Source organism: Eschrichtius robustus, chromosome 1 (genome assembly GCF_028021215.1).
Source record: "Eschrichtius robustus isolate mEscRob2 chromosome 1, mEscRob2.pri, whole genome shotgun sequence".
NCBI classification, from domain to species: domain Eukaryota; kingdom Metazoa; phylum Chordata; class Mammalia; order Artiodactyla; family Eschrichtiidae; genus Eschrichtius; species Eschrichtius robustus.
Window position 1 is genome coordinate 29287144 of NC_090824.1, and position 22820 is coordinate 29309963.

Here is a 22820-nt window from a genome sequence, read left to right on the forward strand (position 1 = left end):
AGCTGGACTACACAGCAGTTTCCAGTATAGTTTACTTCAGTTCAGTCTGTCTTTATAGGATATGGAAAAGTATTTTTTGTATTCAGGGCTGCTGAATATCTTTCTTAATCTATTTTTAATTGAAAAAAAACCAAATAATTTTCATTTTTAAAAGGAAAGGATAGTTCACCTACTTAAAACATTTAAACTAGGCACCATCAACAAACTGAAGTCACAGATGGGAGAAAATATTTGAAAAGCATATAGCTAACATGAGATTAGCATCTCTCCTCCCTCCAAAAATATACTTCTACAAAATCAGTAAGAAAAAGACAAATAACCAATTGAAAAATGGGCAAAGATCATGAACAGGCTATTCACAAAAGAGGAAATGCAAGTGGCCAATAAGAAAAAAAAAAAAGCTCAACTTTATTAGAAATTTGGGAAATACAATTAAAATAACATAAGATAACGTTTCAAACCCATCCAATCGGGCTTCCCTAGTGGCGCAGTGGTTAAGAATCCACCTGCCAACGCAGGGGACACCAGTTCGAGCCCTGGTCCGGGAAGATCCCACATGCCGTGGAACAACTAAACCCATGCACCACAACTACTGAGCCTGCACTCTAGAGCCCGTGAGCCACAACTACTGAGCCCCTGTGCCACAACTACTGAAGCCTGCACGCCTAGAGCCCATGCTCTGCAATGAGAAGCCACCGCAATAGGCTGCGCACCTCAACAAAGAGTAGCCCCCACTCTCCGCAACTAGAGAAAGCCCACATGCAGCAACGAAGACCCAATGCAGTCAAAAATAAATAAATAAATACATAAATAAATTTATTTTAAAAAAAACCCATCCAACCGACACATAATAAGTCAGACAATATCAAGAACTGGCAAGGATGTAAAAGAATGCAAACAGCCATACACTCTTGATGTGTAACCACTTTGGAGAGCATACTGGCAATCTCAAATATAGTTTAAGATCATTATACCCAATCGCAGCAATGATCCTTGAGAAACTCACACATGTGCAGAAGGATTCATGAATTAGAATGTCACTGCAACACTGTCGGTTACTGTGAAAATGGGAAACTACCAAATATTTACAAACAGGAAAATAGATCATTTTAATATGTTCACAAAATAAAATGAATGAACTAGAGATACATGCACCTATATATAAATTCCCAAAACATGTGTCTTCTGCAGCATACACCTACATATATAAATTTCAAAAATGTGGGAAGGCCTCCCCTGGTGGCACAGTGGTTAAGAATCTGCCTGCCAATGCAGGGGACACAGGTTCAAACCCTGGTCTGGGAAGATCCCACATGCCACGGAGCACCTAAGCCCGTGCACCACAACTGCTGAGCCTGTGCTCTAGAGCCCGCGAGCCACAGCTACTGAGCCCGCGTGCCACAACTACTGAAGCCTGCACGCCTAGAGCCCGTGCTCCACAAGAAGAGAAGCCACCAAAATGAGAAGCCAGCGCACCGCAATGAAGAGTAGCCCCTGCTCACCACAACTAGAGAAAGTCCACGTGCAGCAACGAAGCCAAACCCAACACAGCCAAAAATAAAATTAATTAATTAAAAAAAAAGTGGGAACTTTCTTCTACAACTTTTATACACACACACGCTATATAAAGTTTTAAAACATGCAAAGTAATATTATATAATATTCAATATTGTTTATGTTCATAAATATTTATAGTAAGCATGACAAACTCCAAATTCAGGATAGTAACTACTATCCTGGGAGAAGAAGGGGAATGTGGGAGAGGTGCTTCAATTTTATCTGTAATTTCTTTTTGTTGTATAACTAGACTATCTTTCCAAATTAAATGCAAAATTTTGTCGTTTGGTTACGATTTCATTTAGTGTACAATCAACATATAACAGGATAAGAAAAAACTTAGTAAAAAAAAGTACACACAGCAAATAAGACAATATGTTATACAGTAGAGTTCCCTGTGCTATATATATAACTGCATAGCACCGGGAACTCTGCTCAGTATTTTGTAATAACCTAAATGGGAAAAGAATTTGAAAAAGAAGAAATACATGTATATGCATAACTGAATCACTTTGCCGTACACCTGAAACTAACACAACATTGTTAATCAACTATATTCCAATATAAAATAAAAGTTAAAAAAAAAAAAAAGGAAGAAATCAGAATGATGATTGTCTATGGTGGGCAGGAACTGACTATAATGGGCCACAAAAGTACTTTCTGAGGTAATGTAAATGTTTTATAACTCGATTGTCATATTGGTTATACAGGTATACGTATTTTTAAAAATCCATTGAATTATACATTTCGGATCTACATATTTCACTATTTATACATTTTACCTCAACAATAAAATGATGCAATTAAAAAAAAGACAATATGTTAAAGTTTAATAAAGTTGGGTGGCAGGTACATGGGTGCTCATTATATTATTTGCCATATTTTCTCTACATGCTTAAAATATTATGTAATAAAAATTTAAGAAATAAATATTTGGATTAAAAGAAGCCCACTAATTTTCAGCTCTCTGACTAATCTCATAAACTTCAAATCCCTTCACTGTGAATGAGATTATCTATAGCAGCCTACAAAAGGAAAACCTATTTTCTAGGCTAAGGCTGCCCTCACTGTGTCTGCTAAGGGTTGAAGAATAAAGCCACCGGCAACATTTGACCTTTGGAAAGAGAAAAATGCTTTAAATGTTATCTTCTACTGAACACTAACAATATATCATGTAACAATACTTGAAGTTACACAAGAAAAGTCATCTAATTGAGTAAGATTTCGTTAATCAGATCCAAAATGGTTTCAATTTCATTATACTTCTTACAGGGTAACCAACTTGATCCTATTTTCTCAGGACTGCCCCAGTTTTAAAACCGAACGTCTTGCCTTCCAGGAACCTCTCAGTCTCAGGCACACTGGGGCAGCTGGCCACCCTAACTTCTGGTCACAACAAAACTTCTGGAAGAGAATTTATTTAGCAAATCAGCTAATTTTACAGATGGGAAAAATAAGGTACTAAGAAATTAGCTGAATTAAACCAAACTTACACATAGCTACTTCAAATTACAAGTGGATCAAACTTAGTTCTTCCTTCTGAGGAACCTGTTTACATCTCATTCAGCCACAAGCCCTAAATGCCAATTCATCAGTGTTCTTGGACGATTCTGAATAACCGGTTAACCTCTCACTTCTTTCCCAAACTCAAAGCATTGCCGCATGATATGAGTTCAAGACTTGGGATGCTCCTGACCTTGGAGGGAGATACTGAGTAGAGGAAAGGAACAGAGGCTCCACTTCTTTACACTGACCTTCACCTAGTCTGTAGGGAAGATATTCACTCTCCTGGTTCCAAAAATATTTTTAAATGAATTTTCTTTTTGTAATATCTACTGTAAAATAGCATGTTTGAGTACTCTAGAATATAGAGTCATACAGATAAGCACTTTACTAGAGTAGCTATTCAAAGGAGGGGAAGACAGAGGAAAAAGGAAAACCTGCTCATTTATGATAAACGTCCCCAAAATGCCAGGCCCTAAAACTACATAATGTTTGTCACAGCACCTAGCACAGAGTCCAACACACTGAAGACATTCAACATGAGAGTTTCCTCTCCTGAGTAGTGTGGAAAGATTCACTTTCCACATCTGTCAATTTCCTTTTAATTCCTCTAAACTAGTCCTGAGCAAATAAAGAAGAAATAAGTCTGATAAGGACTTTTGTGCCTGCAGAGGCTTGTCTTGGGTACTTGTATTTAACGACTCCACTATCCAACAGCAGAAATAAAAGAGCTGCTTTCAATTAATCTGCAAAAACAGTCTTCTATATCCAATTTAAATCTGGACCTACCCCCATTTTTTCATAACCAACCAGAGCATATACTTAAACAATGGCTTCTTTATAGCTAAAAAACTTAACGATGAGATTCTTTTCCTCGTTCTTTGGGGTTTTTTAAAGTACGTTGGTGCAAAATGAATACATAAACTTCGTATCTTTCTTCCCCAGCATTTTTTCATACAATATCTCCTTTCAGTATTACAACATTTTTCTGGGGTATGAGACCGTTGGAAGAACAGAAAAAATACTGGAGTGAGTTTGGGATTAGAAAGCACAGTTTTAAGTTCCAGGTCTGTTATTTAACTTTCTATGTGGTCTTGGACAAGCATTTTAACTGTAAACTGGCAATAATACCTATCCCGTGGTAACTGGAAAATATGAGAATGCATGCATAAGATCTTCATAAGCTGCAGAAGATATTTTTAAGGAGATAAAAGATAAACTCAATTAACATCACATTATCAACAGCAGAGTCAAAAGTAAACAAATAAATTAGGTCTGATTTTCTAGACAGTGATGCCCTAATAGATATGGAAGGTACCACTGAGAACACGAGGTCTAAGACTTCTAAAATTAGACCATGAACACATGTAATTATCAATAACAATCCTACATCATTTGTACCTCCTCTAGAGCTACCCTTTTTTCAATTTATCAGTCACTGAGGTGTTAAAAAAAAAAAAAAAAAAGGCAGTAAAAAATACCAAGAAAGCCCCACAAAACCTGAGTGTGAGGGATATAAACAATATTACACCAACAGTGGAGAGGTTCCTATGTGCCAAGCACTGTTCTTGGAGGGAAACAGGTAAGCAAATCATATCTAACTAGACAGTATGTTAGGAACACTGGTAAGTGCTACGCACAAGTAAAGCCAAGGAAGGGTACAGGGAGTCCCCAGTGGCAGGGAAGGAAGGCATGGCCTCACTGATAAGGTGACTCAGGAGGTGGCCTGAAGGAACTGAAGAGAGCCAGGGAGCAGAGTGGGAGGAGAACCCAGGGCCCAGAGGAAGCAGTGAGGGAGGGGGAAGATGGTGAGAGACAACAGAGGCTGGGGGAGAGGACAGTTTAAACCTCAGAGACTAGATTTTATCCTGAGATGAGATGTCTTTGGAGGGTTTGGGGCAGATGAGTGACATTTAACTTCTTAGCCGTGGAATCTTTTGTTCAAAGGGATCCACAGAAGATCAATATGTAAAACAGATAAAATAGGAGATGCTCTGGTTAAGGAAGGGGCACCCAGAGACCTACGTCAACTGTTCCCACTTTGCCCCTCTCTCCTCTGAAGCAACAGTTTGAAAATGAGTACAAAGTCTGTAGCATCCAAACTTTCACAGCCTGTACCCCAAGAACTTTATAATCCTGCCCAGCCTATCTTTTCAAAAGGCCATTCCTGGGGAACAGCAAAAAGGAGTAAGTCAAGCTGCTGACACACAGCAGAGGAGCATGAGCGCTGTCAGAAAAATCAGTCCTTCGTGCCACTGCTTATTAACCACCCACCCAGGCACCAGCTGCGACAGTTCCTCTTCCCTCCCCCAACCCCTCAGGTGTTCTCTTTCAGGGCGTCCCTTGAAATTCATTTTAACTTGATTTCACTTGTTTAAAAATGCTCTAATGATGAAAAATGATGAAAAATCTGAAAGAGAAATTACGGAAACACTCCCATTTACCATTGCAACAAAAAGAATAAAATACCTAGGAATAAACCTACCTAGGGAGACAAAAGACCTGTATGCAGAAAACTATAAGACACTGATGAAAGAAATTAAAGATGATACCAACAGATGGAGAGATATACCATGTTCTTGGATTGGAAGAATCAACATTGTGAAAATGACTATACTACCCAAAGCAATCTACAGATTCAATGCAATCCCTATCAAATTACCAATGGCATTTTTTACGGAGCTAGAACAAATCATCTTAAAATTTGTATGGAGACACAAAAGACCCCGAATAGCCAAAGCAGGCTTGAGGCAAAAAAACGGAGCTGGAGGAATCAGACTCCCTGACTTCAGACTATACTACAAAGCCACAGTAATCAAGACAATATGGTACTGGCACAAAAACAGAAACACAGATCGATGGAACAAGATAGAAAGCCCAGAGATAAACCCACGCACCTACAGTCAACTAATCTATGACAAAGGAGGCAAAGATATACAATGGAGAAAAGACAGTCTCTTCAATAAGTGGTGCTGGGAAAACTGGAGAGCTACATGTAAAAGAATGAAATTAGAATACTCCTTAACACCATACACAAAAATAAACTCAAAATGGATTAGAGACCTAAATGTAAGACTGGCACTATAAAACTCTTAGAGGAAAACATAGGAAGAACACTCTTTGACATAAATCACAGCAAGATATTTTTGACTCACCTCCTAGAGTAATGGAAATAAAAACAAAACTAAACAAATGGGACCTAATGAAACTTCAAAGCTTTTGCACAGCAAAGGAAACCATAAACAAGACGAAAAGACAACCCTCAGAATGGGAGAAAATATTTGCAAACGAATCAACGGACAAAGGATTAATCTCCAAAATATATAATCAGTTCATTCAGCTCAATATTAAAGAAACAAACACCCCAATCCAAAAATGGGCAGAAGACCTAAATAGACATTTCTCCAAAGAAGACATACAGACGGCCACAAAGCACATGAAAAGCTGCTCAACATCACTAATTATTAGAGAAATGCAAATCAAAACTACAATGAGGTATCACCTCACACCAGTTAGAATGGGCATCATCAGAAAATCTACAAACAACAAATGCTGGAGAGGGTGTGGAGAAAAGGGAACCCTCTTGCACTGTTGGTGGGAATGTAAATTGATACAGCCACTATGGAGAACAATATGGAGGTTCTTTAAAAAACTAAAAATAGAATTACTATATGACCCAGCAATCCCACTACTGGGCATATACCCAGAGAAAACCGTAATTCAAAAAGACACATGCACCCGAATGTTCATTGCAGCGCTATTTACAATAGCCAGGTCATGGAAGCAACCTAAATGCCCATCAACAGACGAATGGATAAAGAAGTTGTGGTACATATATACAATGGAATATTACTCAGCCATAAAAAGGAACGAAATTGAGTCATTTGTTGAGAAGTGGATGGATCTAGAGACGGTCATACAGAGTGAAGTAAGTCAGAAAGAGAAAAACAAATATCATATATTAACGCATGTATGTGGAACCTAGAAAAATGGTACAGATGAACCGGTCTGCAGGACAGAAGTTGAGCCACAGATGTAGAGAACAAACGTATGGACACCAAGGGGGGAAAACCACGGTGGGGTGGGGATGGTGGTGTGCTGAATTGGGCGATTGGGATTGACATGTATAAACTGATGTGTATGAAATTGATGACTAATAAGAACCTGCAGTATAAAAAAACAAACAAACAAAACAACTAATACAAAAAATAAAAAATAAATAAATAAATAAATAAAAAATAAAAATGCTCTAGCGGCGCAGTGGTTGGGAGTCTGCCTGCCAATGCAGGGGACACGGGTTCGAGTCCTGGTCCAGGAAGATCCCACATGCCACGGAGCAAATGGGCCCGTGAGCCACAATTACTGAGCCTGCACGTCTGGAGCCTGTGCTCCGCAACAAGAGAGGCCGCGATAGTGAGAGGCCTGTGCACCGTGATGAAGAGTGGCCCCCACTTGCCGCAACTAGAGAAAGCCCTCGCACCGAAGCGAAGATCCAACACAGCCATAAATAAATTTAAAAAAAAAAAAAATGCTCTAGCAATACAGTGTCATCTGCCTCTGCTGACATATCTCCAGATAGAGTCCCCTGTCAATTGATATGGTAGGAAAATTCTTCCTCCACCAGTGTTATTTCTTCTCTCAGTAATGACTTACCAGTTTGCTCTATTCTAATCCTATGCACCCATCAAAGTTTACTTTGTGAAGCCCTCCTCCCACATTTTGACCCTGAGTTGGAATCCTAAATCTCTGGAGTGTGAAGGGAACTTCCAGGACACCTAGTGCTCTAGTTCACAGCTCATTCCACAAACTAACCCTCTGCAGATCTGGCTGGTAGTCTTCCAGCCTCCATAACTGCTTTTAGTGACATGCACACACTAGCCCACAAGGCAGCCTATGCTCTTTCAGACGTAAAGTACTTGTGTGGAAATTTCTTTTTACTGATCCAGAACCTGTTTCCTTCTATCACTGGTTCTGCCCTCTGGTTCGAATAGAGGAAAGTCTGCCCTCCGCCCCCCATCCCCTGCATCCAGCATAGCTTACAGTTGGCCTTGTGTTTTTCCCCATTCTGGCTCCACCTCTACAAATGCGGCTGATGCCCCAGCCATCTCACAAGCCATCTGTGGACTCTGCCTTCAACCTGTAATGGTTAGCTAACAGAGTGGCAGGCAGCTCTGGTCTGTGTGTGCAGCCAGTTAAGTGTCTGTGTCCCATGCCACTGACTACACCCCTTTCCGGACTCTCTCCTTTGACCTACCCTAGGACTTCTACCCTTAGCCCTGCATTCATCGTTCGGTCAATGAGCACTTACTGAGCACTGTCAAGAACCAGGCTAGGGTCTTCCCTGGTGGCGCAGTGGTTAAGAATCCGCCTGCCAATGCAGGGGACACAGGTTTGATCCCTGGTCCGGGAAGATCCCACATGCCGCGGAGCAACTAAGCCCATGCACCACAACTACTGAGCCTGTGCTCCAGAGCCCGCGTGCCACAACTACTGAGCCCGTGTGTTGCAACTACGGAAGCCCGGGCACCTCGAGCCTGTGCTCCGCAACAAGAAGCCACCGCAATGAGAAGCCCGTGCACCACACGAAGAGTAGCCCCCGCTCGCCACAACTAGAGAAAGCCCGCGCGCAGCAAGGAAGACCCAACACAGCCAAAAATAAATTAAAAAAGAAAAAAAATTAAGGAAAAAAAAAAAAAAGAACCAGGCTAGGCACTGAAAAACTAAAAGTAAATAAAATGTACTCAGCTCATAGAAGAATAAGAGCAAGCTAGGTAAAATAATAAATAGCCAGGGAAGTTGGAAAAGGCGTCAGAGGAGGAGGTGATGCCTGAGCCAGGGAGGAACTGTTTCAACACCCAAGTCTCACACAGCCTTGTGTCCCCTGCACCAAATGGTACAATGCTTTCCCTTACTTGAAGTTCAGCAAATATGTAAATTTGATAAAGTAGAGAAAGCCTGCTCAGCCCCCTGAGCCTCTCCTGGAGGCAAGGGAGGGTGGTCACTGAATCCACAGTCTGAAAGGGCAGTTGTAGAGGTTGACACTGTACCTGGCTACGTACAGTATTGCTCAGGTGGTTGTCCTCCGACATCTGTGCATTCTGGAAGTAGGACAAGGGTGCAGGTAACTCTGTCATTGGAGCAACTGTATAGAAATACTTTTTCACAGAAAACAGAGCCTCTTGGGGTTCTGAAAAGGGAAAAAGAAAACAGTCTTTTGTGCATTACAGTTATACTTTTATTTTGAAACACTTTCATAAGTTACTTTCACCAAAAACAAACCTTTCTTTCATGTGTTATCCTCCAGGCCAAGCTTTCTAAGGACCTCGCAGGCTGCTGTCACTTGCAGGCTCCTGGATTAGGTCTGAAATAGGATTTTACTGGGTTACCCAGAGTTGGTCAAATCCTAGTAAATCCATTCACACCAATTAAATACTTATAAGACTAATTTGTAAACCAGTAATGTATTAATTTGCCAGGACCTTCAACTGACAAACTTTTGTCAGCTCAAGATACCTTTTGGTAATGAGTAGATCTACTTGGGAAACCAAATATTTTCAATCACAATGATATCTAATGATTTCAGATCTAGAGCAAAGGGAGCTAAATGATCTTAAAGAATGTTCTCATCAACATCCCTCTTCCAATCCAACCTAATTTACATCACCATAAAATTATTTGTCTAGTGCTTTTAATTTTTCAAAATTTCTTTTTATCATCTCATTTTTTTTCTTTACCACATGACCCAAGGCAGGGTAAACAGGTAACATATCTATTTTACAAAAGCAAAAGGGGACCCAAGTTCAGTGACTTGCTTAAAAGCACACAACTGGGCAGACCAGGACCAAAATCGCAGACTCCTAACTCCCAGCCTCTCCTCTGCATCCTGGCACAGCCTTGCTTACACACATCATTCTGTCTCCCACACTTCAGCCTCCTGGGGGGTCCACACTCCCATTTGCCTGTCTACCTGAATTTCCATCAGCCAATTCTTTATGACTTCAACTAATCCTTTTCATTGAAAGTCTTCAGAAATATTGAAGGAAAAAAATCTGTTTGCATACCTAAGCAGTATTCTAATTCACTTATAGTATCCAAAACATTACCATGTACATATATACATGAAAGCATTTTGTCAATGTCTTGTTTCATTTTGAATTTTAACTTCAGGATCTTCTACACTCTAAATATTCTACTTTCTTATTCTAATGATTTTTTCATCAAAAATACATAAAGCAACTTTTTCCTCCAGTAAAGGTATTGACTTCCAATTAACCTTTAATTACCTATATTTGGATCATTCAAATCATAACAAATTCTTAATCAAGGTATGCTTTCCCTTTTATCCTACATGCTTTTTTTTTTTTTTTTATCTTGGCCACGCCATGCGGCATGCAGGATCTTAATTCCTCCACCAGGGATCAAACTCGCGCTCCCTGCAGTGGAAGCGCAGAGTCTTAACCACTGGACCGCCAGAGAAGTCCCTATCCTACATGCTTTTAAATACCGTGCCTGGGACTTCCCTGGTAACACAGTGGTTAAGACTCCACGCTCCACAGGGGGCTGGGGTTTGATCCCTGGTCAGGGAACTAGATCCCACATGCATGCCGCAGCTAAGAGTTCGCATGCCACAACTAAAGAGCTGGGTGAGCCACAACTAAGGAGCCCATCAGCCACAACTAAGGAGCCCGCCTGCTGCAACAATTTTAAAAATAATAATAATAAAATAACTAAATACTGTGCCTACCTTTCTCCACCCCTCCAACTTCAGCCCATAGTTAGCTGGCATGAGATCAGAGGATTGCTAATTAATATTAACTAAACATGATGTACTTACGCAATTCTGTTTTAAATATGTAATGTTAATTTGTTTTAAAAATACAATGAATTAAAATTAAGAATAGATTCAATAGTTACTTTTATGGAGGTTAATCACTGGGGGAGGGTACACAAGAAGCTTCTGGGGGTATTGGTAATGCTTTGTTTCTTGATCTGGGTGCTAGTTACAGAGAGGTTTCAGTCCGTGAAAATTCACTGAGTTGTACACCTACGATCTGTGCACATTCCTATATACTTCAATTTAAAAAGTCAAATAGATTTTTGTGGGTGTAAACCTATATTTAGGGTTTGGCAATATGTATGTCAGCTTACCCAAAAGGGAGGTGGATTCCAATAGAACAGTTATATTTTCAAAGTATTGAAAGTAAATGTCCTGACCTATGCTTCTATATTTTTAAAAGTTGACTATGTAATTGAAAATTTAACATTAATGTAGCATTAATGATCAGCAACACAGCACATATTATTCCCTTCTTTTTCACAAAAACATTTAGTACAGCACCTACTACCTCAGCTAATGCAGAAATGCCACAGGATGGCAAACAGAAAAAGTTGCAACTGGTTACCTCCACTGGCTGCTCTGAAGACTATACCACGTCATTTAAAGTACAGCTCTAGGGCTTCCCTTGTGGCGCAGTGGTTAAGAATCCGCCTGCCAATGCAGGGTATACGGGTTCGAGCCCTGGTCCGGGAAGATTCCACATGCCACGGAGCAACTAAGCCCGTGCGCCACAACTACTGAGCCCACGTGCCAAAACTATTGAAGCCTGTGCGCCTAGAGCCCGTGCTCCGCAACAGAAGCCACCAGAATGAGAAGCCCACACACCGCCACGAAGAGTAGTCCCCGCTCGACGCAACTAAAGACAGCCCGTGCACAGCAACGAAGACCCAATGCAGCCAAAAATAAAGAAAAAGAAAAAAGAAAAAAAAAAAAAAGTACAGCTCTATTACAAAAAAACCCTTAGAAATCTGTCACTGATATTCTCATACAATCCCTCAGAAACAAAACCAAGTAAGCAAGACAGTGTTAGCCAAACGAAACAAGCAAAAGGCAAGAAAAGGCGATGCAGGCAAAAATAAATAAAAAGTAAATAAAGTGTAGTACCTTTACAGGTAAAATATGAGCAGAAGAAAAGTGATTGTTCATTCACTAAACAGGAGTTTACTGGCTGTCTACTTATATCAAAACTCAAAGACAGACACTGAGAGGATTTAATTAATTATGTTCACTTAACCCATTTTACAGATGAAAACAATGTGGCACACAGAAGTTCATGAACCTGCCCAAAGTCACATCCAGTAAGCAAAGGAGCAAAGCAAAGGTTCACGTATTACACTACTTTGCCTCTATATAAAATTTCATCCCTGCCATCTCGGAGTTTATAATAGTGAGCATTAAGACACACTGAGCTGATTGTTATTACTAGTAAAACTATTGCTTTGACGTAAATGAGATCTTAAAAAAAAAAAAAAGTAGTAAATGAGATCTTAAACTTCAATAACTGGTCTAACTAGAAATTAAAAATTAGTGCCAGGGCTTTCCTGGTGGCGCAGTGGTTGGGAATCTGCCTGCCAATTCAGGGGACACGGGTTCGAGCCCTGGTCTGGGATGATCCCACATGCCACCGAGCAATTAAGCCCGTGCGCCACAGCTACTGAGCCTGTGCTCTAGAGCCCACGAGCCACAACTACTGAGCCCGTGCCCCACAACTACTGGAGCCCGTGCTCTACAACAAAAGAAGCCACTGCAATGAGAAGCCCGCACATGGCAACGAAGAAGAGCCCCCGCTCGCCGCAACCAGAGAAAAGCCCGTGTGCAGCAATGAAGACCCAACACAGCCAAAAATAAAATAAAATAAAATAAATTTATTAAAAAAAAAAAAACTAGTGCCAAAAGCATTCCCAATATACAGTCCTGGTACTTATTATTTTTTTTTTTTTTAAAGATAAGCTATAATGAGAATCTGGTCATTTTAATTTAAGTGGTTCCCATTATTAATCTTATGCTTATAGGATCTGTCCAGCTATTAAAAGAAATCACACAAACTGATTATCATACTGGAGCTTTCTCAGACGAATCTTGTAAGAATCATCTATAATACAGTAGTCACTTTAACATATTCCAATACTATAGTCGACCCAGAATGAACCAACCGCAGATCAAAAATATTTGAAAAAAATTCCAAAATTAAGTAAAACTTAATTTGCTTGTGCCAGCAAATAATTACAATAGTATTTACATTGTATTTACAACTATATACATACCATTTCATTGTATTAGGTATTATAAGTAATCTAGAGATGATTTAAAGTATACAGGAGGATTTGTGTAGATTACATGCAAATACCATGCCATTTTATATAAGGGACTTGAGCATCTGAGGATTTTGGTGCCCATGGGGGTGGGGGGTGGGGGGAGTCCTGAAATCACTTCTCCTCCACCCCTACCCCCTCAACCACAAGGGACGACTCTATTTAAAAGACACATCTGTATTTACATGTAAAACACTATGGCTCAGGCAAGGTGAAAGAATTTGTCAGTGTACAATTATGAGGCAAGTAACACCAGTTCCAGAACCCAGATCTTCTGATGCCCAGCCCAGGTGTTTGCCAGTTCAACAGGAGAAAGCTCATGCCTCCACTGATGTGTTGAAGATCACAATGCCGCAGGGTGACTCTCCCTGGAAGAGCTGCTCTTTACATGGAGCTCAGTAGGAAGCAAAGGTAGGCAACAGGGTTAGCTAGGTCTTCAGTCAGGTCTGGTGAACAAACAATCATTGTTGGTACAAAGAAAGGGGCAGGCAAAGCTGGATTTGATTCTGGTCCAGTAACAGCTGAAAACAATTGATGACTGCACGGAGAAAGCCAACGACCCACTGTTCCCGGACCCACTGTTCCCGCAGCGTGGCAAAAGACACCAGTGTACTTTGTAACATTCTTAACAGTGCCCTGAGAACAAGAAAAGATAGTTGTTGGGAAGTGAGGATCTTTCATGTGACCTGGATTGCATAGGGAGTGGGAGTAGGAATGTAAGTAGATTTTGGTGTTTTCTCTCTCTGGCCACCTGCTAAAGATTTTCTGAGACTGATAACAGCACAACACTCGAATTCACTGCCATCCATTCCCTTTCTCTCAAGACACTTGCTCAATCAGACAAAAGGAAAAAGAAATCCTTCTCTGATGGGCAACTACAATTTCTTTCTATTATATACAAAGACTAAAAAAAAGCTCCAGGAGAATACAAATAATCTCGAAGTTCAGATGTGCTGAACAGAAAAGTCTATCTAACCAGAAAACCTTCTATCCATCAGCACTTCGAAAAGTATCACAGGAGCAGGGTTTAAAATCCCAAAAAGGAGCTTATTAAAAATTCCATTTAAGGAAACACCAACAGAAAAGTACATTTCTGTCTCTCACTACATCCCAAGGTAGCAATTTTTTTTTTTTTTTTTTTGGTCATGCCACGCAGCATGTGGGATCTTAGTTCCCTGATCAGGGATCGAACCCGTGCCCCCTGCACTGGAAGTGTGGAGTCTTAACCATTGGACTGCCAGGGAAGTCCATCCAAGGTAACAAATTAAAATAAATAAAAATAACTTGAAATTAATTTAAAACTTCAGGAATACAGCCTAGAAAGACCCTCAAAATTTTAAGAGGCTAGGAGCAAATAATTTCCCCAGCCCTACAAGAGGCTTTGTGAAAGTGGTAGGCTCTAAAAAGAGCAAGGATAGTGATACATCCTATTTGGTGATTTTTTTCCCCTCCTTCCTTCCCACTCTACTTCTGTGAACCATCTGTGGTAGATTAGATTATTATTCAGCAAATATTCACTCCCTCCCCCAGCATCCCCAAGGGAGGAATACTTCTCTCCAGTGATGTTGAGCTTGGCTCTGTGACTTGCTTTGGCCTCAAGGTAGGTGCAGTCTACTACCCACTCCAGGCCTTTGGGCACAATCTTATGACTTGCTTTGGTCGATGGGATCTTGGCAGATGTGGCACAGACAGTTAAACTGTGCTTGTGCAGGTGGCCTTGCCTTCTGTACTTCTGCTGTTCCCTCACGAAGAACTTACTTTGGGTAGCCACTGCCCCTTCAGCCTGGGCCCCAGAACAAGACAAGCAAAGCAGAATTGCCTTAGCTGTCCCCTTTAAGCAGAGCGAGAGCTAATGCTGTAAGGCAGCGGTCCACAACCTTTTTGGCACCAGGGACCGGTTTTGTGGAAGACAACTTTTCCAAGGACCGGGGGCGGGGGGATGGTTTCAAGATGGTTCAAGCGCATTACATTTATTGTGCACTTTATTTCTATATAATGAAATAATTATACAACTGACCATAATGCAGAATCAGTGGGAGCCCTGAGCTTGTTTTCCTGCAACTAGATGGTCCCATCTGAGGGTGACGGGAGACAGTGAAACCCAAAGTGTGTCGCTTATCCTTTCAGTTTTTTCAGGAGCTTTTGGATTTGAGAATCGTGGATATGGGACCATGGTTCTGTATTATTATAGATTCTTTTCCCCCCCAAGTTTAATTTCTACATGGAAGATAAAATTACCCTGAGTCATTGTATCAAATTTGTTGTGGAAATGGGTAGAACACAACTAATCTTTAATGAAGAAAATGACTATTCACACCTAATTAATTTGTAAATCATTGACTATACTCAGCAATACTTGCATTCTCTCATTTGCTTTAGATCAACTTAAGGAACTGTACAAGGCATTGTGAAAACCAAACATTAATACCCTTTAATCAACAAACACTTATTGGGTTTCTTCTACATAACCATACACTGTGATAGGTACCAGGGGTGCCAGTGAATCAGATGATGCTTCTGTTCACCTAAGGAGCTTACTATCTAGAGGGGAAGACAGACAAGTATGTTTTTACATTAATTACATGTTGAAATAAAAATATTTTAAATGTATTGGGTTATATAAAATATATCATTCAAGTTAATTTTACCTATTTCTATCTCAAACATTTTTGCTCATTAGAAAATGTAAAATTAACCTTTGTAGCTCACATTATGTTTCTAATGGACAGTGCTGCTCTAAAGCTTCAGGTTTTTTCTCCTACAAACAGGCTTAATACTGAAAATCTCTGACAACCTTTTCCTTCCTGAAGCTTCCCTCCCTTCCTCAGTTTTTATGACACTGCACTATGGAGGTTCTCCTCCCACCACTCATTCCCCTCAGCTGGTTCCTCATCCTCTTCCACCCCCTCATTATAAGTGTTCCTAAGGCTCTGCCTGGGCTTCCTTGTCCCCCCTCTTTCCTTAGGCATCTCCTCCACTGCTCCAACATCAACTGCTAAGTCTATTTAAGTGACCCATGTTTACAGCTCCAGGCCTGTCCATGGGATATTTAACTGCTGGCACTTCAAAAGTGATACTTCCGAACTGTTTCCTCATCATCTTCCTCTCTAGACTAGTTCTTTGCCTCTAACTTCCTTATTTCTGTAATTGTCTCCCCCATTCTCTAAACTTAAAGCCTCCTAGTCAACTTTACACTTTACTCCTTGCGCCTCAATTGGCTGTTATGTCCTCTTCATATTGATATTTTTCCTTTCTAAGCTTCTGCCACTACCAAAGGTCAAATTTTCATTATATCTCACCCGGATTATGCAAAAGTCACCTCAAATCTCTTATCCATTCTAGCCCCCACATACCTAAAGCAAAGTTCTTATCACAAAACTTATGAAAAGCAAAGCTCAAAACACCTTCCAAATCTGCCTGGCATCTATCACATGAAGGAGAGGCAGTATTAGCGGGCTCTGAAAGGTTTTTCAGAATACATCCAAAAGAAGTCTCTCCCTGCAATCTGATGTAACAGTAGTGGGAGCGCAGGAGCAGAGGCAACCTGGATCTGAGAGAGAAGAGGACCACATTAGCCTTGCTGACAAATGTTATATCTTTCTTGCTAGAATGATTCTCAGAGACCAACTCCAATCCTCCAGTTCTCCCCAAATGGAAATTCACGCAGCAGTCTAGGACTAGGGGCAGCCATTAACTTAAAACTCGGCACTAGATCACATCCATTCAGAGGAAAGTATGCCCAGAATTGTGGTAACGATCTACCCAAGGACGAGGAGTAGACGAATGGAAAAGCTGATGATCGATGCCGCTTCTATGATCTACTTTACTTTGGGGAAGGCGGGTAGAGGTGAGCGAATCCATCCACTCAATAAATAGGCTCCTTTTCATTATTAAGGGCTTGTTATTAAATGGAGGTGGGAGGGGGTTTAAGTTGGCTGAACCTTGCAAATGAGTTAAGGAGAACTGAAATTGGCTTTTGCAGGTGACTGAAATCATCCAAATGCAAAAGGCTCCAATCTACTTTCCTGTTTTTATCCTCCTTCATAACAGTTATTAAATGTGCACACTGGGTCACTGGACCCTTAGGATCCAGAGGGCCCCTCTTCCTAGTACACCCTCTGATATAATGCCCTCCTCAATTCAACTCCGAGAGTGAAAACCTTTCCATTGTAAAAGATAACGCAAATAACAAGATGCCCTTAACCAGATGTAATCTCTACCTGCCTCAAACTTCAGAGAATACTATGACTTTTACAATGTACTCTGCCATAATTTGCATACTATTCGTATCTTCCATAGTAAACCTTGAACACTTTATTCATCTTGTCCAAAGTAGGCAAGCAATGCTTTTAAAATTATTAAGTTACTTTCCTACAAGAGAAGCAGATATTTATTTGAAAGGAATTTGAGCGGGATGAAAACGTCAAGTATCTAAAATACATGCAAAGCACTGGACATATATGCCTCGTGACAGTCCCGATCAGGCAGACCCTGTTGTATTCCGCCCCGAACTGAGACAGAAGGAACTTAGCCCTGAGTGCCACTCGCTTCCCCTGGACAAGGACACATTCAGGGCATGAGGCGCAGAGTTTCAACAGTTGCTCAACCAGACCCAGCGCCAGGCGCTTCCTCTTTCTCCTGCTCCACTCCAGGCAAGACGGTCAATCCCCGCCCAAGGCACCTGCGCCCTGCGATGTCTTCGGGAAACCAGCACTTCCGGACCAAGGCTGCGAACGGGAACCTCTCTTCAACCTGATCGCGCGCCGCGCCCGGAGCCCGAGAAACGGGCCGCCCCTACTCGTTCTCCACACGGGGTTCCCCGGTGCCCGCCCGACCGCACCCCGTTCCCCATTCTCGAGGACACCGGCTCCGCGGCCCAGACAACGACAAAGGGCCCGGCCCTGCCCGCAGCCACCCGTGTCGGCACCAGATGAGGGGTGTGTTTCTCTCTCCCCAGCTCCCCATCGGGCACCTACCCTTTCCTCGCCGCCACCACCGGCCTCTAGCAGCTGAGGTTCCTTCGCGAGCAGCCGCTGTTTTGTTTCCGATGTGAAATCGCGGCCTTTGGAGCTGCCCGGCCCAGGCCCCGCCCAAAAGGCTTCACCGGTGTCGTCACTTCCGGCCCTGGCGTCGTTGGTGACCGGCCCCCCGAGGGGCGGGGCCAATGACGAAGGGGCGTGGCCCAGAGGAAGGGGGTGGATCTTCCGGTGGTGAGTGGGGACTGAGGAGGAGGTCCTGCGCTTCCGTTGGCCTTCCGAATCGGAGGGACACCCCGCTCCCCGCTCGGCACCCCCCCGACCCCTGATGGTGCCAGCACCGGTATGAGGTTGTCAGAGATCTACTACTCTTGGGCTGAGGATCAAAATTTCTACGTAAACTGTACCCAGTGTGTGCTTCTTCCGGCCTACAAGTGCTGGCATCTTAAATCTAACGTTTCTTTCATTTCTCTATAGTCCTATTTGTACAGTGTTTCTCAGTGCGAATCAGCGGCACCACAATCAAAAGGAAGCTAACTTAAATTGTAACTACCTGTGCCCTCCATCCCCTACCCAATGAATCAAAATTTTTGGTGGGTGAGGAGAACCTGAGAAACTGCATTTTAAACAAACATCGTCTGGGATTCTTCCGCTCCAAGTGTAAGAACCAGTTTTCCTAGATGGTAAGCTTTCAGAGAGCATAAATTGTGTTATTTTTGTAATCCCAAAACCTAACATAGTATCTGGTACACAGTGAGTTGCTCTATGGTCGTTTGATTTTTGCATCTTCCAGCTTTCCATTCAAATGGCTGTAAAAACAGTACCAATAACTCCCTAAGTAGCATACCACACACATACATTCATCTGAAAGCTAAACGTTAACATGAATACTATCATGTAAAACCAAAGGTGAACAATAGAGAAATGTTCAAATTCACAGGTAATCAGAAAACTGAAATCAATAACATGGCATCTGGCCAAATGAGATTTTTTTATTTCTCTTAAATTCTTCCCCCAAGATAACCCTTCATATTCCTAGAGCCCTCTCTCCTCCCTGCCCCCCTCCAGTACATGAACGGTTTTAAATAGGTTTTACACACTTTATATTTAAGAACAGAAGTAGCAGTAGCAAGTTTTTCCATTAACAGAGAATGTTGGGGAAATAAAAAGGTTGACACCCCACAAAAAAAATTTTTTTTGAAGTTCTCTCTTCCGTCCTCAAACTTCACAAGGGTAGGAATTTTTGCCCGTTTGTTTACATATATTGCAAGTGCTGAGAACAATGCCTAGCACATAAAACAGTTCAATACATTTGTCAAACAAGCATAGGCTAAAACCCATCCATTTGTGAACTAGTTCAGTCTCTTTGAATGCAATCTGGGATGTAAGTAGAAAGTGTTAAAATTCAGGTAAACTATTCTTAGAAACAATCTCAATACAAAAATTTTGTGCAAAGATGTTCATGGAGTATTATTAATAGCAAAAATTGGAATGCTAAATGTCCTACAATAAAGTACGGTTCACCCACTTCACCTAATATCATTAAAATTGTTTATGAAGATTATGTGTAACAGAAACATTCTAATCCTGTTAATTAAAAAATAAGACATAACATTAATGCATATGTCAAAACACATTCCTGCAAAAAGGAAATAAAAATGATTAAAAAAGCAACCAGTGGCTGAATTACTGGACTAAAGATACATTTTCCTCCAGTTTTCTGTATTTCTTCACCTTTTTAGGAATATGGAAACCCAGAAAGCGCTGAGGAAGAACCAGTAAAAAGACACAGACTAGAGCCCGCCCCGGAAATGCGTATGCTAGCTTTCTGTGTGCTTAGGTGCCCGAGCTACTGAGGGTCTAGGTCCGGACAGCCGAAAAGAGTGTGGTTAGCAAGATGAACAAAGATGCGCAGATGAGAGCAGCAATTAACCAAAAGTTGATAGAAACTGGAGAAAGAGAATGCCTCAAAGAGTTGCTGAGAGCTAAATTAATTGAATGTGGCTGGAAGGATCAGTTGAAGTCACACTGCAAAGAAGTAATTAAAGAAAAAGGACTAGAACACGTTACTGTTGACGACTTGGTGGCTGAAATCACACCAAAAGGCAGAGCCCTGGTACCTGACAGTGTAAAGGAGCTCCTACAAAGAATAAGAACATTCCTTGCTCAGCATGCAGCCTTTAAGACTGAATTAGATTGTTGTTTTGTGGTTTTATTTCTGAAAGTAAAACTTGCCATAAATTAGGAATCGATTTCCCAAAATAAAATCCTTTTTTGTATGATGGTATACAGTTTTCAGTAATGTATACAATTGTATAGATTTTTTCCCCCTAAATGTGTTATTTTAATAAATATCTCATGAATGAGTTTGAAGTTTCCTTGGATTTTGGAATAAATGGGACTTTATTAATAATTCATCAGATTTGTTAAGAGAAAAAGTCAAGCAGCTAATATAGTTTAAGTGTTAAGTATGTAAACGTTAAGTAAGCAAATCTCTGTAATAACAATTAAGGAGAGGTAAGCAGCCTCCTCTGATTGTTTGGATGTAGTGTATGCCTCTTTTGAATTCCTGTATTTTATAATATATGTCCCATCTTGTAAAAAAAAAAAAAAAAGACACAGACTAGAGGAACAAGGCTAAAGTGACATCCTAGACACCAACGAAGAAGAGTCCCAAATAGAGAGCAAACATCCATAGTGCTAAGAGGTAAACTAGGGTGTAGCTTCTTAAAAAGCCAGAGTCTCATTTAAGCTATCACCAGTCACCAGTGGAATGGAGAGAAACAGACTACTGACTGAGACTTAAGAAATTTGGAAGCAAGATCCTTTTTGACTCACCTCCTAGAGAAATGGAAATAAAAACAAAAATAAACAAATGGGACCTAATGAAACTTAAAAGCTTTTGCACAGCAAAGGAAACTATAAACAAGATGAAAAGACAACCCTCAGAATGGGAGAAAATATTTGCAAATGAAGCAACTGACAAAGGATTAATCTCCAAAACATACAAGCAACTCATGCAGCTCAATATCAAAAAAACAAACACCCCAATCCAAAAATGGGCAGAGGACCTAAATAGACATTTCTCCAAATAAGATATACAGATTGCCAACACATGAAAGAATGCTCAACATCATTAATCATTAGAGAAATGCAAATCAAAACTACAATGAGATATCATCTCACACCGGTCAGAATGGCCATCATCAAGAAATCTACAAACAATAAATGCTGGAGAGGGTGTGGAGAAAAGGGAACCCTCTTCCACTGTTGGTGGGAATGTAAATTGATACAGCCACTATGGAGAACAGTATGGAGGTTCCTTAAAAAACTAAAAATAGAACTACCATATGACCCAGCAATCCCACTACTGGGCATATACCCTGAGAAAACCATAATTCAAAGAGTCATGTACCAAAATGTTCATTGCAGCTCTATTTACAATAGCCAAGACATGGAAGCAACCTAAGTGTCCATCAACAGATGAATGGATAAAGAAGATGTGGCACATATATACAATGGAATATTACTCAGCCATAAGAAGGAACGAAACTGAGTTATCTGTAGTGAGGTGGATGGACATAGAGACTGTCACACAGAGTGAAGTCAGAAAGAGAAAAGCAAATACCGTATGCTAACACATATATATGGAATCTAAAAAAAAAAAAAAGGTCAGAAGAACCTAGGGGCAAGATGGTAAAGATGCAGACCTACTAGAGAAGGACTTGAGGATACAGGGAGGGGGAAGGGTAAGCTGGGATAAAGTGAGAGAGTGGCATGGACATATACACTACCAAATGTAAAATAAATAACTAGTGGGAAGCAGCCGCATGACACAGGGAGATCAGCTCGGTGCTTTGTGACCACCTAGAGGGGTGGGATAGGGAGGGTGGGAGGCAGGGAGATGCAAGAGGGAAGAGATGTGGGGACATATGTATATGTATAACTGATTCACTTTGTTATAAAACAGAAACTAACACACCATTGTAAAGCAATTATACTCCAACGAAGATGTTAAAAAAAAAAAATTTGGAGAGTACATATTAACTATAAGCTACTCTTTGTGGAATCTCTACTGTAGTGAAAACGAGAGGACCTAAGGTTAAGTTTCTGTTTTCTTTAAAAACTTATTCCAGCCTGAAGGAAGAAAGAAGATAACGGAAACTCCAGAGCAAGGCTCAAGAAACTGCAAACTGTAGTTAGAAACCAGAAACAGGAGTGGGGGAGGTCTTCTGGATAGGAGTACCCATCCTTAATTATAGAAAGCAAAGGTTCAAGATGCATGTCATCATAAACTGGAGAGCTATAAACTGGAGAGAATGTGCCTAAATGACTTTTTTTTAAAGCATCTTTTTTTTTTATTCATTTATTTATTTATTTATGGCTGTGTTGGGTCTTCGTTTCCGTGCGAGGGCTTTCTCTAGTTGCGGCAAGTGGGGGCCACTCTTCATCGTGGTGCGCGGACCTCTCATTATCGCGGCCTCTCGTTGTGGAGCATAAGCTCCAGATGCGCAGGCTCAGTAATTGTGGCTCACGGGCCTAGTTGCTCCGCGGCATGTGGGATCTTCCCAGGCCAGGGCTCGAACCTGTGTCCCCTGCATTGGCAGGCAGATTCTCAACCACTGCGCCACCAGG

At 41.1% G+C, this 22820-nt stretch overlaps 2 protein-coding genes across 4 annotated transcripts in view; one reads left to right on the top strand and one right to left on the bottom strand.

The window, feature by feature from the left end:
• The window catches only part of PSEN1 (presenilin 1), an 87962-nt gene extending 69659 nt beyond the window's left edge, over nt 1–18303 (bottom strand). Inside the window, exons 1-3 of one of the 3 annotated variants that reach the window (XM_068543255.1) lie at nt 18186–18303; nt 9340–9421; nt 9120–9247 (exon numbers count right to left, since the gene is read on the bottom strand). In XM_068543255.1, the coding sequence (XP_068399356.1) occupies nt 9120–9194 (75 nt within the window). In that variant the 5' untranslated portion in view covers nt 9195–9247; nt 9340–9421; nt 18186–18303. Of the gene's footprint in view, nt 1–9107; nt 9248–9339; nt 9422–18185 lie in introns of all 3 variants that reach the window. The other 2 variants (XM_068543235.1, XM_068543245.1) reach the window with 2 other exon arrangements.
• A 421-nt stretch (nt 18304–18724) lies between these two features.
• Nucleotides 18725–20430, top strand: LOC137774600 (transcription and mRNA export factor ENY2-like). Its single transcript, XM_068560066.1, has 2 exons — nt 18725–18868; nt 19928–20430. The coding sequence occupies exon 2, from the start codon at nt 20083–20085 to the stop codon at nt 20428–20430; it is 348 nt and encodes a 115-aa protein (XP_068416167.1). The 5' UTR covers nt 18725–18868; nt 19928–20082.
• Nucleotides 20431–22820: the final 2390 nt, after the last annotated feature.